Raw genomic sequence first — 22,665 nt, 5'->3', positions numbered from 1 at the left:
AATGTTGAAGGCCACAATTATATTATACATAATATAATATTTATATATAATATATATATTAATCTATTCTTTTTTAAAAATTTTGTTTACCTTAGTTATGAAATTTTAAAGTAATATTTTAATTTTAAAATAAAAATTTGAAGTATGATATATAATAAGTAATATGAAAGTTGAGCCTATGCAAAATAGAATAATGCAGAATAAGGCTCTTATATATCTCATACCACAGCCTTCCAGTCTTTTCAGATGTTGTCACTATATTCTTTTCTTGAATATCTTTGAGAAATAATATTTAAAATATAAGCATGTTTTCATATGTGTGTGTGTATGTCTCTGTATAGAAGTTTCAATTTTACTTAGCCTCCTGAAGATCTTTATATACCAACCTAAAAAGATATAACTCATTCTAGATTCATCATATTGCATAACTTTTACAAAGACTGAAATTTAGGTATCCAGGCCTCTTAAAGTTTTTCCCATCGTTTTTATGATGTATAATTCTACAATGAAGTCTTTTTGAAATTTTTTAGGTCAGTCTAAGAAATTGAATATTTTATTCATTTGGTACATGTATTTATTTAAATGTTGATGCTCATAGTTATTGCCAAAATGCTATCCATGAGCTTGTACCAAATCCACACTCTCCTAATTCTGAAAAATACATTCGAATACATTCTGAACAATCAGCATTTGATAAATATTTGTGGTATCTGACATCTGAGTAAAGAAGTTATATTTCACTTATCTATTTTATTTATAAATATTCAAGTTAATTGAATTTGGGTATCTATTTAGGTGTTTAAATTGATCTGTATTCCTTTTACATGAATTTTTTATTAGTAAATTTTTCATATTTTGTTTGATTGCTGATGTTTTCCATATTGATTTTTATGACTTGATTACATATTATAGAAATTATCCCATTTATCATCTATGTGGAATTATTGAATTTCCAGATTATGATTTGTTTTTGATGTACTTGTTCAGTGCAGAGTATTTGGTCATGTAAAAATACTTTTACATTTACATAGTTAAATCTATAAGTATTTCCTTTGGATTTTACACCTTGCTTAGAATTTTCCTATTTTGATGATGATAAAATATTGTTTCTTATTTTTCAACGTTTAATTCTTTGTCTTTTTGTTGTTTCATATCTTTTAAAATCATCTATATTTTGTTGTAAGAAGTAAAGTAGGCATTGAATGTGTGCTCAGTCGTTCACTGAGCACTTTTCATTTCAGATATTTTACAATATCTAGCCAGGATCCTCTGTCCATGGAATTTTCCAGGCAAGAATACTAGAGTGGATTGCCATGTCCTACTCCAGGGGATCTTCCCAGACCAGAGGTCAAACTTAAACCTGTATCTTCTGTGTCTCCTGCATTGACAGGTGGACTCTTTAACAGTGAGCCACCTGGTAAGCCCACTGGGTGGGTACTACTTTTGTTTTTTTTTTGCTTCTTTTGAATCTTTTATTTTGTATTGGGTTACAGCCAATTAATAATGTTGTGATTGTTTCAGCTGAATAGCCAAGATACTCAGCCATACATATACATGTATTATATTTTAACTATTTTTTTTTCGAGATGACCAGTTGTGTACACACATAATTATTTTTCTCCATGGCTTTGATATTCTAGTTTTATATTCCAAAAGATAGCTTGTAGTTGAATCCAATTTAGGCCTCTATCATCATCCATTGATCTCTTTATTCTTGTGGCATGTATCATATGATGTAATTGCATTTAATTTAAAATACACTTTGATACCTGATAGGCCCCTTCATTATTATTCCTTATCAAAGTGATGTCTACTCTTGCATATTTATATTTTAAAATTAAAATTCAATAAGCTAATCTTAGAAAAACTAAATTTAGTTAGTATTGTCCATGAGATTTGCTTTAGAAAATTTATATCTTTTCTTGGAAAACAGAGTTCTTATCCACAAACTGGATATGTCTTTCTACTTGTTTTCTATTATGTTCATACAGATCTAGTATGTTTCCTTGTAAATTTAGGTTTTCTTGCTGATATTATAAATAGCATCTTTAATGATATTTTTGGAGTGTCTGTTATTTCAATACAGAAACTTTTTTGTTTTCCATTTTACAGAGTAGTATCATATAAATTTCACAGTGCATTGTTTGTCCTTTGAGTCTACTTTCTGCAATTTTTGACCAAATGCATTCAGTTCTGTAGTGATTGTCACAATCAACAGTCACAATTTGGGGATATACACTTTTAAAGTTTTCCATGCAACAGACTGAAGGTAATAGGCCTTAATCACATACTGCACACTGAGACTGTAACTGTTCTGTGGAAGAGAAAAGATGGCACCCATACAGTTTATGTTTTCTAAAAGTCCTACTTTATGTCTAACTTTGTCATTAGTCTTCACAGTCCTGTAGGCTGTCACTTCTATTTTACAAATTTTAAACAAAACTAGATTCAGGTAACTTGTCCAAGGTGCTCCTAGTATAATCAGGATTTAAATGTTCAGCCCACTTGGTTTTAACCACTCTGTATACTGCCTCAAATCAGACATGAATCAGCCCTAGCACTGAAGATTGTGTATGAATATCTCTGCTTACTCAACTTGACCTCATCCCCAACCTTTTCCCTTGCTCTTAAGGTTCCTCTTTCCTTCTCCCTTCATGGTCAGGTCTTCAAGGTAAATCTTTCTATCCTTTCCCTGAGTTCTAATCCTTGTTCCTCTATCCTGCTCCCTGCCCTCAAAATGCTCTATTCTCCCCATTTTCAAAGTATACAAAGTCTTCACTGTGGCACTTTTTTTCTAACTTGTCATCACACCTTGATTCAGGCAGGCCACTCTCTTTAAACACAGCCAACTTCTTCAACTTGCGTCATCTCAGACTGTTCCAAAACAGGGAAGCTGCACCCCCTCATTCCCACAGGTCCTCTTCCCAAGTCCATAAAGCGTCTAGGTGACAAATCCCTGTTCCATTTAATATAATATGGCTTTCTTGTTCTTCCTCATTTGGGCCGAAACATACCAACTCCATTCTTCAGCCTAAACAACCAGTACTATATTAAACCTGGAACCCAGGCCCCATTAACTTTTACACTCAGGGTGATTGCAAGATATATTTAACACTACAGTTTTACATAGAATGCTAAGAGCACTTTTCATATTTTACAGAAGAACTTGAAACATATGGACTTTCTATTAATATTCATACCATAGCAAAGCCAAATCTAATTTCTAAATAGATGCATTACAATTTGTTCATAGAGTTTAAAGGCTTAATGGCAATAAGGAGGGGAGGAAGTGAAAGTTTACTTTACAGAATTGACTGGGAAGAGTAAGTACAATTTAATGGGACCTCATGTGCTCTGAAGGAGGCGGTGCCCGGCGTGCACGGGTGATCGCCATGTCCAGATAGTCTCCCATTTGGAACTTCTGCAGCTGCAGGGTCAGGGAGTCATCAGTCCGCTTTCCCCCAGACATGGTGCTGCCAATCTCCTTTTCTCGATAGCCAGGACTTTTAAGATGTGTAAAGACAACTGCAAAATTGAAGCGTGTGCCTTTTCATCTGGCTTCTGGATATACTTCTTTTACCAAACTAGTCAATTCTTTCAAGGTTGCATCCACCCAAGTGTAGATCTGCAGCTCGCAGAAGGCACATTTCTGCGGGAGAACTCATCCGTGTGGTGGTGGCGGCCATTGCTGGTGGTGAAGCCGCGCAGGAGCAGCGGGCAGGTCTTCTTTGGATCGACGCCTCTGGCTCCTTCTTAATTCCCTCCTGCGTAACGCACGACTCCGCTGCCATCTTGCTTCTCCGGCCGCGAGAGGCTCGCTCTGGCCTCCCACCCCGGTAGCGAGCACCAGAACCCCACCGTCTTTATTTTTGATACTGGGAATTTGTTCTTAGTTTTTCTTGGTCTGTTTTGCTAGGATGTAATCAATTTTATTAAATTTTAAAAATAACTAATTATTGGTCTTATGTACTTTCTCAGTTTTTCAATTACATTTACTTCTGTGACTTCTGTTTTCTGTTTATTATTTCCATTCTACAAGGGTCTCTGGATTTATTTTGCTTTTCTTCTTCTAGCTTCTTGAGATGGTAGCTCAAGATTATAGTTCCCCCAGAGGATAGGAATCTGAAAGTCATGTCCTATGTGGTGATTATCCTCGTGGCATCTCTGGAGGTAAAGAGTCAACTCTCAAAATTATGAGGAAGTATCCAAAGATTTAATTACAGAAGAATCAACCTTGGAGATGGACCAACTGAATAACTCAGTAATATGTGATGCAGTTAGATGTAGATAAAGGGTTTGTACACCTTTGCCTTTACTCAGAGGTTACTTGTCTGTACCTGTAATCACATGGCAGACTTCTTCACAGATTGAAATAATGGATTCAATAATATAATGAAATGTTTATGAAATTATTATTTACCCTGCAGGAAACCCAGAAGTCAACAATACCATATGAAGATAGGACAGTATAACTGATTGAAAGTCGAAATGTTGTAAAGGCTATTTCACTATTTCAAAATGCATGAAATTTAGAAAAATTTAAATGTAAGTATTCATATACAATTTGGAATTTTTTCTACAACCAAAATGCTGATTTAACTTTTGTTTGTCATCAGGACAAAACCTGCCAATAATGAATATTTTTATTTTCTATTCACAATTAAGATTCATAGTTCTTTGTATAATAAAGTATTCATATTCATTTTGAAAATTCAATTCAATTTGAAAAGTAATATTTTTCTGAATGACTGAGAGACAGTGAACTTCCTGCAAGTATCAAAAGAGCTTGTCTAATGGAGAAAGTTCAGTGTCCAATGATGCTGCATATAACTGGCTTTCTTTGTTCTTGGAGATATAACCAGTGCCTGAAGAACAAGAGGGAAGGAATCACAGAAAAGAACATGGATTAAATGAAGGTTTCATGCAGGTAATCCAGAAAGTGCATTTATATACTTGTTTCTGAATTAAGCTTTACACTTTTCATGTGTTCACTGGTGGTGCATGAATTCAAGACATTCAAAATTTCTTCTACGTGATTCTCTTAATGAACAATTTTAGGGATCCTTTGTGACTACTAAAATGTGTGGAGATTGATTCAATACTGTAGTGCTCATCTGGATATTTTCATATTATAAAGATTCATAATAAATTTACCCTCTCTAACATCAGGGCTTCCCTCATAGCTCTAACATCAAGTATTCTAAGAAATTGTCTGTCTGAGGATATTTTAATGAACAGATATTTCTTGTCTCATGTTAGGTTTAAATGATATGTTCTCTAAGCATTATTTACTAATCCTTTGAAAATTAGAGGATGACATAACATCTGTAGAACTTGATTGAGTGGCTTTCACGACCTCAAGATAATACTGTAGTAAGCAAGTTATTACTTCAATTCATATTTTTCTATTCACAAGTGAGTTTCAGCATCCTATCATGTGTTTGTTGGCTACTTAAATATGTTTTTCTTTAATTATTTGTTTACATTTTTCTTAAATATTTGTCTTTTATTTATTAATTTATTAGTGATATTTGTCTATTTTAGATATTAACTCTGCATATATCCTCTAAAATATAAATGATTTCCACAAACTACTTTCACCTAGTGACATCATGGTATCTTCCTAAATCCTTGAAAAAATTTGAAATTGTCAAAATATATCTATTTGGGGTATCAGTGATTGGTTAAGAATCATCCTTCATCATGAGAATATAGAAAGTCATTAGCTTTATTGACCAGAATGCAAATATGCAACATATTTTGCTTTAATTTTCTTATTAAACTTTTATGAATTTTTGTCTTTATATAAGTTATTAATTACACATGCAATTTTATTAGCTTCCAGATGGGAAGGTAGTTGTGGCAACTCGTTTACTTAATTATGTGCTCTTTTCCCATATATGTCTCTTAATGACTTGCCTCTCTATTAGTGTACAAGATTGTTGAAGTTATGAATGATGTTTTAATCAGCCTCATCTTATGATGTCTGAAAGTACTGGAGCATAATAAACCATACTACTTATTACTTGAACAAATAAACAAATTAACTTAAGGCTTCAGGAAGTCACTAATAATGATTATATTTACAATTCTGTCCTAAAGTCTGAAATAAAATGAAGAAGAACCTATGGAACGAAGGAACAATGTAACTGAGTTTGTCCTCATAGGACTCACTCAGAGCACTGAGGGTCAGAAAATATTATTTGTTGTGTTCTTGCTCATCTACATTGTGACGATGGTGGGCAACCTACTCATTGTCATGACTGTTGTGTTCAGCCCAACCCTGGATGCCCCTATGTACTTCTTTCTTGGCTACTTATCATTTATGGATGCTGTTTATTCTACTACGATCACTCCTAATATGATTATAGACTTATTGTGTGAGAAGAAAACCATTTCTTTTGAAGCTTGCATGGCTCAGCTTTTTATAGAGCACTTATTTGGTGGTGCTGAAATTTTACTCCTGGTGGTCATGGCCTATGACCGCTACGTGGCCATCTGCAAACCCTTGCATTATCTGACAATCATGAATCAGTGGCTGTGTGTTCTGCTGCTGCTGTTGGCCTGGGTTGGTGGGTTTTTGCATGCTGTAGTTCAACTACTCTTAGCTTACAACCTTCCCTTCTGTGGCCCCAATGTCATTGACCACTTCATCTGTGACATGTACCCTTTGTTAAAACTGGCCTGCACTGACACCTACATTATTGGCCTCATTGTGGTTTTCAATGATGGGGCAATCTGTGTGGTCATTTTTGTGCTCTTATTCATCTCCTATGGGGTCATTCTGCGCTCCCTGAAGAATCTTAGCCAGGAAGGGAGACGCAAAGCCTTATCCACCTGTGGCTCCCACGTCACTGTGGTTTTCCTCTTTTTTGTGCCCTGCATTTTTATGTATGTGAGACCTCCTTCCACCTTACCAATTGATAAATCCTTGGCCGTGTTTTCCACCATTATGACCCCTATGTTGAACCCTCTAATCTACACTCTGAGAAATGGAGAGATGCAAACTGCCATGAAAAAGCTCTGGATCAGAAAAAGAAAATGAGGCAGCATGGAAATGTATGATCCATTTTTAATGAAGAATGGCTCTTTCAAGGAAAGTCATGTTTAATTATGTAAGTGTATTAAATTTCTCCTCAGAATTAATACCTTAGGCATGATAAAAAAAACATTTATTATGTGAATACTTTCAATGATCCAAGTATATTTTTAAGATTTTCCTAATTTCCTATGCTGTATTTTGTTTGAGGTATATTTTCAAACTTGTCACAATTTCTTAGGAGAATATATTTAGTTTTTGGTGTAAAATATCTCTATTGAGACTATAGATTTACATTCTAAATGTTGAGTTAAGCTACTAGTAAATTGTTACATTTATTTTTTTAGTGAAAGATACTCATGATTCTCTCTCAATTAATGTAATCTTTCAGAATTTAGTACTCAATAAACATTTCAGAAAACTAAAACAAGAAATAAGACATAAAATCTTGGTTTACTCCTCCTCACTCATGGATGACTCAAGTTAACATTTAAAGTGTATGTCTTGTTTTTTATCTGCAAGATGCTTATATTATTTTGCCCATATTGCTTAGCTTGTTAATATTGAAAAAGGTCAGAGTTGTAATATTAAAAAAACTAAGATCATAGCATCCATTCTCATCACTTCATGGCAAATATGGGGAAACAATGGAAACAGTGAGAGACTTTCTTTTGGGGGTCTCCAAAATCACTGCAGAAGATGACTGTAGCCATATAATTAAAACATGTTTGCTCCTTTGAAGAAAAGCCATGACCAACCTAGAGAACATATTAAAAAGCAGAGACATTTCTTTGCTAACAAAAGTCCATCTAATGACTCTATAATTTCCCAGGAAATGAATTATTAACACTTGAAAGTTTGGTTCTGTCATAGTATGATTCTTTTCTCTTCTTTCACTTTATCCTTAACACCAGATGAGGGCTCTCTGAGGAATCAATGCTTTGTTTTCTTTTTGAATTTTCTTGGCTTTGCTTTACTATAATGTGTTCTGTGTTTTCATTCTTTTCTTTCATTTTGTACTTTTTAATCTCCTTTTCTGCTTGCTATAGGTCAAAACATTCTCCCACGGGTAAATGTTATACTCGTGTATAATAAAATCATTCTTAAGGCAGACAATCTTATCCTATGCCCAAATAGCGATTTGTGAGTTGTAAATGTAATATTCTCTTCTATCCTTGACATCGTGCATACTAATGCAGTTCAGTTCAGTTCAGGTCAGTTGCTCAGTCATGTCCAACTATTTGTGACCCCATGGATTGCAACACACCAGATCTCCCTGTCCATCACCAACTCCTGGAGTTTACTCAAACTCATGTCCATCGAGTTGGTGATGCCATCAACCATCTCATCCTCTGGCATCCCCTTCTCCTCCTGCCTTCAATCTTTCCCAGCATCAGGGTCTTTTCCAATGAGTCAGTTCTTCACATCAGGTGGCCAAAGTATTGGAGTTTCAACTTCAACATCAGTCCTTCCAATAAATATTCAGGACTGATTTCCTTTAGGATGGACTGGTTGGATCTCCTTGCAGTCCAAGGGACTCTCCAGAGTCTTCTCCAACACCGGTTCAAAAGCATTGATTCTTCGGCACTCAGCTTTCTTTATAGTCCAACTCTCACATCCATATATGACCACTGGAAAAATCATAGCCTTGACTAGACGAACCTTTGTTGGCAAAGTAATGTCTCTGCTTTTTAATATGTTATCTAGGTTGGTCATAACTTTTCTTCCAAGGAACAAGCGTCTTTTAATTTCATGGCTGCAGTCACCATCTGCAGTGATTTTGGAGGCCAAAAAAAATAGTCTGCCACTGTTTCCACTGTTTCCCCATCTATTCCCCATGAAGTGATGGGACCAGATGCCATGATCTTTGTTTTCTGAATGTGCGCTTTAAGCCAGCTTTTTCACTCTTCTCTTTCACTTTCATCAAGAGGTTCTTTAGTTCTTCACTTTCTGCCATAAGTGTGGTGTGATCTGCGTATCTGGGGTTATTGATATTTCTCCCAGCAATCTTGATTCCAGCTAGTGCTTCTTCCAGCCAAGCATTTCTCATGATGTACTCTGCATATAAGTTTAGTAAGCTGGGTGACAATATACAGCCTTGACATACTCCTTTTCCTATTTGGAACCAGTCTGTAGTTCCATGTTCAGTTCTAACTGTTGCTTCCTGACTTACATACAGGTTTCTCAAGAGGCAGGTCAGGTGGTCTGGTATTCCCATCTCCGTCAGAATTTTCCAGTTTGTGTTGATCCACATAGACAAAGGCTTTGGCATAGTCAATAAAGCAGAAATAAATGTTTTTCTAGAACTCTCTTGCTTTTTCAGTAATCCAACAGATGTAGGCAATTTGATCTCTGGTTCCTCTGCTTTCTCTAAAACCAGCTTGAACATCTGGAAGCTCACAGTTCATGTATTGTTCAAGCCTGGCTTGGAGAATTTTGAGCATTACTTTGCTAACGTGTGAGATGAGTGCAATTCTGCAGTAGTTTGAAAATTCTTTGGCATTGCCTTTCTTTGGGATTGGAATGAAGACTGGCATTTTCCAGTCCTGTGCCCACTGCTGCATTTTCAAAATTTGCTGGCCTATTGAGTGCAGCACTTTCAGAGCGTCATCTTTGAGAATTTGAAATAGCTCAACTGGAATTACCTTCACTAGCTTTGCTATTAATATTTAATAATACTATTTATTAAATTAGCAAAATCTGAACATTCTGTTTCATAGTGAAACACTCCAAAAAGTTAATTATCAACATTGCTTATCAACCTTTATGAGATGTCAAAGAAATTTTAAATATTTTGTTTGCAATAAAACAGCAGTCCTAAGAGACAGACACTATCAGTGCATCTGTGTGTGCTCAGTTGCTCAGTCATTTTCGAACCTTTGTGACCACATGGAATGTATCCCACCAGATTACTCCACCCATGGGATTTTCCAGGCAAGAATACTAGAGTGGATTGCCATTTCCTACTCCAGGGAATCTTCTTGACCCAGGGATTGAACTCACATCTCCTGGGTCTCCTGCATTGGAAGCCATATTCTTTACAACTGCACCACCTGGGAAGCCCAAAGCAACTATTAGTATCCCCATCCTGATAATAATGAAACTGAGGCACAGAGATATTTCTTAAGTTGACCAAGGCCACCTAGATAATAAGTGGTGATGTTGGAATTGAATACAGACAGTCAATTTCCAGAGCAAACATTATCGACCACTGTGCTCTGCTCTCTCTCCAAGGATGTTTTGAATCTTAAATAGGAGCACACTGACTGAGAAACTTGTGGTGATAATTTGGTCCCTGTAATTATCCAATCCTCTTACCACTGCATGATGTTTTCCAAGTAGCAGTGATATGCTTGAAAACTGTTATTTAATTATAAAAAAATGCAAGCATGCACAAAAAGTATCATAGATAGACTTGAAAGGATTCTGAATCTGCCTAATTCTATCCTCTTTTTTCCAATGAGCAGGTTGAGACATATAGAAAATGACACATTACATGCTTTCCCACACCAAGTTTGGATTTTTCCCTTAAATGTGCTGGATTTTGGAATTTGGGTACTGAGGTCCTATTTTTGAGCACTCTCAGAACCACTCTGATCTCAGAATTACTTAGCTTAAGATATCTAATATCCACTCAAGTTCAGTTCAGTTCAGTCACTCAGTCATGTCCGACTCTTTGTGACCCCATGGACTGCAGCACGCCAGACCTCCCTGTCCATCACCAACTCCTGGAGTTTACTCAAACTCATGTCCATCAAGTAGGCAATGCCATCCAGCCATCTTACCCTCTACAATCCCCTTCTCGTTCTGCCTTCAATCTTTCCCAGGATCAGGGTCTTTTCCAATGAGTCAGTTCTTCTCATCAGGTGGCCAAAGTATTGGAGCTTCCAATGAATATTCAGGACTGATTTCCTTTAGGGTGGACTGGTTGGATCTCCTTGCAGTCCAAGGGACTCTTAGGAGTCTTCTCCAACACCACAGTTGGAGAAGGCAATATCTGCTCAAAGACTTGCACAAGTTCCTGGTTGTCAAAACTCAAATCACATATCTTCATCCAATTCACAGGGTAGTAGGGAAACATAGCTCTTTAGATTTTAGATTAGGAAAGTAGATTTAAAGTTTGGAGACTAATAGCTTATGCAAGGTGTGTTGAAGAGAGTTTTGGGTAGTCATGCACTTCCAGTGTTCACTACAGTTGGGGATGTTTTTGTTATTCAGTCATCAAGTCCTGTCCAACTCTGTGATCTCATAGACTGTGGCATGCCAGGACTTGCTGTCCCTCACCATCTCCTGGTGTTTGCCAAAGTTCTTGCTCATTACATCAGTGATGCCATCACACCATCTTATCCTCTGGGTCCGCTTCTCCTTCTGCTTCCAGTCTTTTCCAGCATCAGGGACTTTTCGAATGAGTCATTTGTTCACATCAGATGACCAAAATACTGGAGCTTCAGCTTCAGCATCAGTCCTTCCAGTGAATATTCAGGGTTTATATCCCTTAAGATTGACTGGTTTGATTCCCTTGCAGTCCAAGGGACTTTCAGGAGTCTTCTCCAGCACCACAGTTTAAAGGCATCAATTCTTTGGCCTTCTGCCTTCTTTATGGTCCAGCTCTCACAACTGTATGTGACCACTGGGAAGTTGGGGATTGGGCTCATAAAATGTGATTCATTTGTCTCAGAGATAGCACTTCATTCCTAGAAAATTTCAGAATGTCCATATTTCTACCTTACACACAGTAAGAGAAGTAGAAATAAGGAACCGTGTGGAGTTTCAAGAGAGGAAAATTATAGATACCATAAATGGTTACTCATATAGTCATTATTTTTACTGAATACCTGCTGTGTGGTACTTGTGTTTATTGCTGGCATAGAAACATAAATGGACAGAAGAATCCTTTATGTCCTGGCACTACCATCTTGTAGCACGTGATTTGATAGTATTTCTCAAGGAACTAATTTTGAGATATTACCTCGTATGATGTGGTATCATCTTCCCTGGTGGCTCAGATGGTAAAGAGTCTGCCTGCAATGCAGGAGACCAGGGTTCAGTCCCTGGGTTGGGAAGATCTCCTGGAGAAGGGAATGGCAACCCACTCCAGTATTCTTGCTTGAAGAATTCCATAGACAGAAGAAACAGGGTGGGCTCCAGTTCATGCAGTCACAAAGAGTCAGATATGACTGAGTGACTAACACACACACACACACACACACACACACACCTTAATTTTGAGATATTTATGAAATGGTTGCTTTTTTTAACTAAAAATAGTTTAACCCAGAGTTATAGGCAGAAACAATTAAGGATTAGAGAAAAGGGAGGAAAATATTTTTATACTTAAGTGGGGGAAATAAGCAGTAAGTTCATTTACCTTGGAACAAAATGACAGGACTAATAGTTTATTCTCTGTCAGCAAATGTTTCATAATGTTTCTGAAGCTTTGTTTTTTTTCCCTTTGTTACATCTTTCTGTCCCTAACTATATGATTAGTCTAATAGTATCATTACATGCAGATGTCATTCTTAAATTTGGTGGAAAATCACATTAAATATAATGAAGCAAGAATCTGCCTTGGGTGGACTCTGATTGTGTGACTTGATGACATATCTGGTTGGAAGATATAAAATGTCCCATGATCTTTGTTTCTCTCAGGGAAAATATGGTATACTCTTCAGAACTGTCATAACTTTTTCAGAAGGTGCAATAGCTGTTTCAAGTATGCCTCTCAAAAGCTCAGTACAGTTAGTTTTGCCATATTTTCCAAGAATAATGAGATACACAGAAAAAAAGTGGAAAATTTTCCTTTTTGAAGTTACTACAAAATAAGTTAATTGCAGGGAATAATTCTCCTTTTAAATAGTTACTAACCTCTTATGTGATATAGCTTTGCCTTTTTGATGGATTACTCTAATGTGGATTTTTTTTTCCTGTTTAAATCATAGAATTCCTTTAAAGTCAGAGCTACCATGATAATAATAACAGTTTAAAAAAATATTTAAAATGCTTTGTAGTGGACAGACATATTCATCTGACATCAAATATGTCTTTAAGAAACAATGCAGATTTCTGTCTTTGATGGTCGCATTCAGATTGAAGAGACATTTTTGCTGACTATTTACAAGTCTCTGAAATGTAAATCTATTATAGTTAATAACAGAAGACAAGTTTTTCAAATGTGTAAGTTGCTTCATCATGTAGGAAATTATTTTAAACTCAAGTTTATAAAAGCTGACAAACTTCTGGAATCACAGGAGTTCTGAAGTCAAATAGTTTTTAATTAGTCCCTCAGAAATGTGTGATTTGAGAAAAAATAAATATTCTTAGTTGTCTCTTCATAAGGATCATAATACTTGTTACTGTAAAGAATGTTATACACTAAATGTGATTATATATATGTGTGTGTGTATGGATGTATATCTAAAAATGCATATATATATATATATATAATTAATGTTATATGGATACAGTTTCTGCATACAATTTTGCATAATAAATGATAGGTGCTCTTCTTGCAATGACAATATTTTCTTTCATTAAACACTTTTATACCATATATTGAGATGGAGAACATCTAGGAAGGAATAATGTTATTTGTGAAATTTTAAAAATAATTTTAATAAATGTTAAATTGATAAATATTTGGAGATATGAATTAGGTAGCATGGTTAAACAGGTGATGCAAAGAGTGAGCATCAATGTCTGAGGAATCAATGAACTCAGATGGATGGAGTGGGCAAATTTAATTTAGATGGCCACTTCCCTGGTGGCTCAGACAGTGAAGCATCTGCCTGCAATATGGGAGGCTCAGGTTTGATCCCTGGGTCAGGAAGATCCTCTGGAGAAGTAAATGGCAACCCACTCCAGTACCCTTGCCTGGGAAATCCCATGGATGGAGGAGACAGGGATGCTATAGCCCATGGTGTCACAAAGAGTTAGACATGACTGAGCGACTTCACTACACCTACTACTGTAGGCAAGAATCCCTTAGAAGAAATGGAGTAACCTTCATAGTCAACAAAAGAGTCTGAAAGACAGTACTTGGGTTCAATCTCAAAAACCGCAGATGATCTCTATTAGTTTCCAAAGCAAATCATTCAACATTACAATAAACCAAGTCTATGCCCCAACCACTAATGCTGAAGAAGCTGAAATCAAATGGTTCTATGAAGATCTTCAAGACCTTTTGGAACTAATACCAAAAAAAAAAAAAAAAAAGCTGAATACAGATGAATTAAAAAATTGTTACCCTTGCTTTGAACAGATAAATTAACTGAAATGATTATTCAATCAGATATTGCACTTTTGTGACTATACATGGGCATGTTTTTTATGGAATAATTTTTTATCTTCTCTTGTTTTCTCATTTCTCCTTTGAAACTCAGTGAAGCATTGTTCTCTCTAGGATGTTTTCCCAGATACCATGCTGCTTTAGTTGTTCTGGCACAGTGAATCCTTATCCCACATGAATAGATTTATAGTGACGGCCACTCTGACCAGTGTGAGGCAATACCTCATTGTAATTTTGATTTGTATGTCTGCCTTGGAGAAGACTCTTGAGAGTCCTTGGGACTGCAAAGAGATCCAACCAGTCCATCCTAAAGGAGATCAGTCCTGGGTGTTCATTGGAGGAACTGATGTTGAAGCTGAAACTCCAATCCTTTGGCCACCTCATGCGAAGAGTTGACTCATTGGAAAAGACCTTGATGCTAAGAGGAATTGGGGGCAGGAGGAGAAGGGGACGACAGAGGATGAGATGGCTGGATGGCATCACTGACTTGATGGACATGAGTTTGAGTAGTCTCTGGGAGTTGGTGATGGACAGGGAGGCCTGGTGTGCTGCAATTCATAGGGTCACAAAGAGTCAGACACGACTGAGCGACTGAATTGAACGGAATAACGAGTGATGTTGAGCACCTTTACAAGTGTTTGTTGGCCATCTGTATTTCTTCTTTGCAGAAATATCTGTTTAGGTCTTTTACCCATTTTTTTTATTAGGTTGGTTGTTTTTCTGATACTGAGCTATATGAACTGCTTGTATATTTTAGAGATTAATCCTTTGTCAGTTGCCTCACTTGCAATTATTTTCTCCCATTCTGAGGTTTGTCTTTTCATCTTATTTATAGTTTGCTTTTGCTGTATAAAAGCTTTTGAGTTTACTTAGGTCCCATTCATTTGTTTTTTGACCACCTCTAGGAGGTGGGTCAAAGAGAATCTCACTGCGATTTATGTCAAAGACTGTTCTGCTTATGTTTTCCTCTATGAGTTTTATAGTGTCTGGCATTATATTTAGGTCTTTGATTCTTTGTGTGTGTGTGTGTATGTATGTGTGTGTGTGTGTGTGTGTGTGGTGTTAGGAAGTATTTTAATTTCATTCTTTAATATGTAGCTGTCCAGTTTTCCCAGCACCACTTATTGAAGAGGCTGCCTTTTCCCCTTTCTATATTCTTACTTCCTTTGTCAAAGATAAGGTGTCTTTAGATATGTGGGTTTATCTCTGGATTTTCAATCTGTTCCACTGAATTGTATTTCTGTTTTTAGACAAATACCATACTGTCTTGATTACTGTAGCTTTATAGTATAGCCTAAATTCAGGTAACCTGATTCCTCCAGCTCTGTCTGTCTTTCTTTCTCAAGATTGCTTTGGCTATTTGTGATTTTTTGTGTTTGCATTCATATTGCACATTATTTTTTATTATAGTTCTGTGGAAAATGTCATTTGTCATTTCACAGGGATTGTACTGAATCTGAAGATTTCTTTGGGTAGTATAGTTATTTTCACAAGAACATGATATATCTCTCCATCTGTTTGTGTCATCTTTGATTTCTTTCATCAGCATCTTATAGTTTTCTGCATACAGGTCTTTTGTCTCTTTAGGTAATTTATTCCTAGATGTTTCATTGTATTTTATTTTTGTTGTTGTTGCAGTAGTGAGAGTATTGTTTCCTTAATTTCTGTCCCTGATTTTCCATTGTTAGTATATAGGAATATAAGTGATTATTGTGTATTAATTTTGTATTCTATGGCTTTACCAAGTTCAATGATTAGCTCTAGTAGCTTTCTGGTGGCAACTATCAAGTTTTCTATGTAGAGGATCATGTCATCTGCAAACAATTACAGTTTAAAAAAACTCAAAGTTAGTAGAAGAGAAGAAATAATGAAAATCAGAGCAAAAATAAATGAAAAAGAAATGAAGCAAACAGCAAAGATCAATAAAACTAAAAGATGGTTCTTCAAGAAAATAAACAAAATTGATAAGCCAGTTGCCAGACTCATCAAGAAAAGAAGGGAGAAAACCCAAATCAATAAAATTATATGCAGAAAGAAGTTACAACAGACACTGCAGAAATATATAGGATCATAAAAGACTTTTAAGAGCAACTATATGCCAATAAAATGGACAATCTTGAAGAAATGGACAAATTCTTAGAAATGTAGAACATTCAAGACTGAATTAGGAAGAAATAGAAAATATAAATATACCAGTCCCAAACAGTGAAATTGAAACCATGATAAAATTCTTCCAACAAACAAAAGCCCAGAGCTAGATTGCTTCATAGACAGACTCTGTCAAATGCTTAAAGAAGACCTAACACCTATCCTTCTCTTTCAAAAAACTGCAGAGGGAGGGATACTCCCAAATGCATTCTACAAGGCCACAATCGCCCTGATACCAACACCAGACAAAGATATCATAACAAACAAACAAATAAACAAAAACTATAGGCCAATATCACTGATGAATATAGATGCAAAAGCTCTGCAACAAAATACTAGCAAACAGAATCAAACAATACATTGAAATGAATATACACCATGATCAAGTGGGGTTTATCTCATGGATCCAAGGATTCTTCAATATATGCAAATCAATCAATGTGATATACCATATTAACAAATTGAAAGATAAAAACTGCATGATCATCTCAATAGATGCAGAAAAAGCTTTAGACAAAATTCAACACTCACTTATGATTAAAAAAAAAAAATCTCTTCACAAAGTGGACATAGAAGGAACCTATCTCAACATAATAAAGGCCATAAAGGATAAACAGACAGCAAACATTATTCTCAATGGTAAAATTAAATGGAAAAAGTAAAAGCATTTCCTCTGAGATCAGGAACAAGTCAAGGGTGCCCACTTTTTGCCACTATTATTCAACAATATTGTTTTGAAATTACTAGCCATGGCATTCAGAAAAGAAAAGACAAATAAAAGGAATCCATATGGGAAATGTAGTCTTAATTGCTTTTTTGTGCTGGTCAATGATGATATCAAAATTCAACATCCTTTCATAAAAAAAAAAAAAACCTCTCAATAAATAGTGTATTGAAGGAATGTACCTGAGCATAATAAATGTGGCATATGATGAGTTCACATGTCACATTATACTTAACATTGAAAGATTGAAAACATTTCCATTAAAACTTAGATCAAGACAAGAGATGTCTGAAGTAAGATTATTTTACTTAGTAAATGTTTACATAATTTTACTGTCGGTAACTGTGCTGATGGCAGTCACTTCTTATCTTTTGTATATCAGATTCAACATCATCTTTTAGGAAATACCAGAGATGATTATGTTATTCATAGTAGAATTCTCCCTCTTATTTCTGTCACAGTACTCTATTTTTTGTTTTACAAGTGCTAAATAGGATTACAGCTTAAGTATTAAATTGTTACCTTTTATATTGTCTGACTCCATTATGAGAATGTAAGATCTCTGTGGAAAGGAGTTTTACATAGTACATTCCCCTGTTTTATTAATTGCTGTGTCTCTAACCAAGCTTAGTTTGTGGCCATAGCATAGCAGAGGTCACAGGACTGGAAAAAGACCCCTGTTTTATTAATTGCTGTGTCTCTACCCATAGCATAGTCTGTGGCCATAGCATAGCAGTGTCCACGGGGCTGGAAAAGGTCAGTTTTCATTCAATCCGAAAGAAAGGCAATCTCAAAGAATGCTCAAACTACCACACAGTTGCACTCTTCTCACACAATAGTAAAGTAATGTCAAAATTCTCCAAGCCAGGCTTCAGCAAAACGTGAACTATGAACTTCCAGATGTTCAAGCTGGTTTTAGAAAAGGCAAAGGAACCAGAGTTCAGATTGCCAACATCCACTGGATCATTAAAAAGCAAGAGAGTTCCAAGAAAACCATCTATTTCCGCTTTATTGACTATGCCACAGCATTTAACCGTGTGGATCACAATAAACTGTAGAAAATTCTGAAAGAGATGGGAATACCAGACTACCTGACCTCCCTCTTGAGAAACCTATAAGCAGGTCAGGAACCAACAGTTATAACTGGACATGGAACAACAGATTCGTTCCAAATAGGACACGGAATATGTCAAGGCTGTATATTGTCACCCTGCTTATTTAACTTATATGCAGAGTACATCATGAGAAATGCTGGGCTGGAAGAAGCACAAGCTGGAATCAAGATTGCCAGGAGAAGTATCAATAACCTCAGATATGCAGATAACACCACCCTCATGGCAGAAAGTGAAGAAGGAACTAAAGAGCCTCTTGATGAAAGTGAAAGAGGAGAGTGAAAAAGTTGGCTTAAAGCTCAACATTCAGAAAACTAAGATTGTGGCACCCAGTCCCATCACTTCATGGCAAATAGATGGGGAAACAGTGGAAACAGTGTCAGACTTTATTTTTCTGGGCTCCAAAATCACTGCAGATGGTGATTGCAACCCTTAAATTAAAAGACGCTTACTACTTGGAAGGAAAATTATGACCAACCTAGACAGCATATTAAAAAGCAGAGACAAACTTTGCCAACGAAGATCCATCTTCAAGGCTATGATTTTTCCAGTAGTTATGTGTGGATGTGAGAGTTGGACTATAAAGAAAGCCGAGCGCCAAAGAATTGATCCTTTTGAACTGTGGCATTGGAAAAGACTCTTGACTGTCCCTTGGACTGCAAGGAAATCAAACCACTCAGTCCTAAAGAAAATAAGTCCTGAATATTCATTGGAAGGACTGATGTTGAAGCTGAAACTCCAATACTTTGGCCACCTGATGGGAAGAGCTGACTCATTTGAAAAGACCCTGATGCTGGGAAAGATTAAGGGCAGGAAGAGAAGGAGACAACAGAGGATGAGATGGTTGGATGGCATCACCCACTCAATGGATATGAGTTTGGGTAGGCTCCGAGAGATGGTGATGGACAGGGAGGCCTGGCATGTTGCGGTTCATGGGACACAAAGAGTCAGACACGACTGAGCGACTGAACTGAACTGAACTGAACCCATAGCATAGTTTGTGTAATAAAATGCTGTGCATTGCAAGCCTGTTCAGCTGTTTCTGACTCTTTGTGCCCCATGGACTTTAGCCCGCTAAGTTCCTTTGTCTATGGGATCTCCCAGGCAAGAATACTAGAGTACTAGAATACTATTGCCTTCTCCAATGGGATCTTCCCAACCCAGAGATCAAATCCATGTCTCCTGTATTGGCAGGCAGACTCTTTACCACTGAGCCACCAGGGAAGCTCTTGTATAATAAAATAGGTATTTTAAATTAAAAGAAAGCTAATAATTGGATAAAATTAATCATTGTATATGATTTGATGATAAAATTTTTGTATATGATGTCAACATGTAGGCAATATAAAGTAAACTATAAATAAAAAGAGAGGATAAACTTGCTGTGGCAAGAGGGGAAATATATGATAGATTAATGTTCACTGAAACAAAATGATTGGGCTAATATTTTGTTCTTGACTGCCAATAGTCTCAACATGGTTCTCAAGCTGTCTTTTTGCCCCATGTTTCATGTTTCATCTTCCTGTCCCTAATTCTGAGATGTGATCTAATAGTATCTTTACATATAGAAACACTATTAAAATTTACTGGAAAATCACAGTGAATTTAATTAAGCAAGAATCAGCCTTGGGCACATTCCAATTCTAAGACAATGATAAATGTGACTAGAAAGGATAAAAACTCCAGTGTCCTTTGACACGCTTGGGAGAAATAGAGTTGGACTATAAAGAAAGCTGAGCACCAAAGAATTGATGCTTTTGAACTTTGGTGTTGGAGAAGACTCTTGAGAGTCCCTTGGACTGTGAGGAAATCCAATCAGTCCATCCTAAAGGAGATCAGTCTTGGGTGTTCATTGGTAGGACTGATTTTGAAACTGAAATTCCAATACTTCGGCCACCTTATGCGAAGAGCTGACTCATTTTGAAAGGACCCTGATGCTGGGAAAGATTGAGGGCAGGAAGAGAAGGGGGCAGTAGAGGATAAGATTGCTGGTTGGCATCATCGACTCAATGGACACGAGTTTGGGTGGGCTTCAGGAGTTGTGTTGGACAGGGAGTCCTGGCGTGCTGCAGCTCATGGGATTGCAAAGAGTCGGACACAACTGAGCCACTGAACTGAACTGAACTGCACCAATTTATATTCCCTAAAATAGTGTATAGGTTTCCAAAAATGTTCACCATCCTTACCAAAATTCCTTTTTCATAAGTCCATGAAATTCACTCATTCAGACTCTGCCCTTATTATCTGGTCATTTCCCAAAGGCTTCTCAATATTTTTACACGACACAAATATTCAAAACACAACAAAGTTCTAATTTCATACTTTGTCAAACAGGTATCCAGTTTTACCAACTCAATGAAGATATTTTCTTTTCCATATATTTTACTCTTGGCTCCCTTTTCAAAAGTAAGTTAATGATATATGCATTTTTTTCCCCAGACTTTCTATTCTGTTCATTGGTCTACGTGTCTGTTTTTATGTCAGTACCATACTGTTTTAATTAGTGTATTTTGTAATATATTTTGAAATTAGAAAGTGAGATGTCTTCAGCTTTATGCTACTTTCTCAAATTTCTTTGACTATTAGAGTCATGAATTTTATGATGATTTTTTTATTTCTGTTAAAAATGTCATTGGGTGTGTGTTGAAACCATGAAGTGATTTTCCTATTGTGTTCATTTTAACAATACTTATTCTTACAATTAATGAACATAGATATCTTACCACTCATGTTTATTCAGTTCTTTCATTAAAGAGCTAATTTTAGTGTGCAAATATTCTTGGTTAAATTTATTCCTAAGTGTTTTATCCTTTTTGATGCTATTGTATATGAAATTAATTTCTTAATTTCTATTTTGGATAACACATTGTTAGTATATGTAAATTCAGCTATTTGTGTGTATTGATTTTGTATCCTGCAACTTTGTTAAATTTTTTAATTAGTTCTAGCAGTTTTAGTCTCAATATTTAGTATTTTCTGTATGTAAGAGCATGTCTATTATGCAGTCTTTATATATGACTTTTTGCTTTTAGTATTATGCATTTGAGATTTATGCATAATATTGTGTCTATCAGAGGCCTGTTAATTTTATTTCTGAGTAGTAGTCCATTTTGGGCCTCCCAGGTGGCACTAGTGGTAAAGAATCCATTTGCCAACGCAGGAGACATGAGAGGCAGGTTTAAGCCCTATGTCAAGAAGATCTCCTGGAGTGGGAAATGGAAAACCACTCCAATGTTCTTCTGAGGAATCCCATGGACAGAGGAGCCTGGCAGACTACAGTTCATTGGGTCACATGCAGTCAGACACGACTGAAGTAGCACAGACACACAATAGTGCGTTTTAGGGGTGTATCACAGTTCATTTATTCTTCTCTTAATTAAGAGATGTTTTCACTGTTTCCAGTTATTTGAAATTATGAATAAGCTGCTGTGGATATCCACATAAAGTTATTGAAAAAACAAGCAAAGCAGAAAAATATGAAATAGCTATTTTTAAGATACTAGATGTCAGAAACAACAGTGATCAGTGACAGACGGGACACAGAGAGGCTGAGCCCTAGGATTTTTCACATTTATTACCTCTAAAAGTTTCCATCTGTGATTCAGAGAGGGACCCCTCAAATAATCCTGGTAGACTTCCTGAGTTGTGTAGGCGCAGTTGAGGGTCTGAGATCATTAAGACAGCCAGAATACTCAGAGTACAGTACTGCAGGAGATACACCTACAAACCTGGGTGGCAAGACTGTGGTGAGGGCATAGGGAAATGGAGATGCAGAAGCAGAGGGAGAGAGAAAATGAGAGACTGAGGGAAGAAATGCTGGAGAAATGCCAAGGGCTCCCTTCAACTACTTATCAGTGTACTGACTGGTGCATGCATCTGAGGTAAGTTCCTGAGCCTGGACAAAGACATAGCCAGACGAATTAGAGAGAAGAATGCTTAGTGCTTACCCACTGGGCCAGAAATAGTGTCTATCTTAGTGAAAACCCTCAGATTTCAAGGGTCCAGTGCATTGAGTTCAATATTGAAGAATATTTTGCTTCAGTAGTGGGACATGATTATCCCTAGACTGAGCACTTTCAAGACATGGACATAAACTCTTTCAGCAAAAATTTCAAAAATTCAATTTTTTTTGCTAGCTTCCCAGGTGGCACTAGTGGTAAAGAACCCACCTGCCAATGCAGGAGACAGAAGAGAAGGTATCCAAAAGAACCAAAGTAAATATTGTGTTCAGAATTCTGTGTCTTTGTTAATTTGTGAGATTAATCTGATTCCTTTCCTTGTGATGCCCTTGCTTTGTCTTTTATGAAGGTCATGCTGGATGTATAAAATGATTTATAAATTAATATTAATTATTTTT

General features: G+C 36.3%; 1 protein-coding gene and 1 pseudogene across 1 annotated transcript; one reads left to right on the top strand and one right to left on the bottom strand.

The window, feature by feature from the left end:
• Window positions 1-3,334: 3,334 nt before the first annotated feature.
• On the bottom strand, window positions 3,335-3,806 carry LOC110151780 (histone deacetylase complex subunit SAP18 pseudogene; annotated as a pseudogene).
• Window positions 3,807-6,127: 2,321 nt separating this feature from the next.
• LOC110151782 (olfactory receptor 4A47-like) lies at window positions 6,128-7,045 on the top strand. The gene has a single exon (XM_020915192.2). It carries the CDS (start codon window positions 6,128-6,130, stop codon window positions 7,043-7,045), a length of 918 nt encoding a protein of 305 aa, XP_020770851.2.
• Window positions 7,046-22,665: the final 15,620 nt, after the last annotated feature.

The sequence above is a fragment of the Odocoileus virginianus genome, unplaced genomic scaffold (assembly GCF_023699985.2).
Source record: "Odocoileus virginianus isolate 20LAN1187 ecotype Illinois unplaced genomic scaffold, Ovbor_1.2 Unplaced_Scaffold_32, whole genome shotgun sequence".
Lineage (NCBI taxonomy): Eukaryota > Metazoa > Chordata > Mammalia > Artiodactyla > Cervidae > Odocoileus > Odocoileus virginianus.
The sequence above is the reverse complement of the archived record's forward strand: the minus strand, read 5'-3'. Positions and strand labels throughout refer to the sequence as shown.

Coding starts and splice junctions, on each gene's coding strand:
- LOC110151782 (XM_020915192.2), top strand. CDS start 6,128: ATGGAACGAAGGAACAATGTAACTGAGTTTGTCCTCATAGGACTCACT.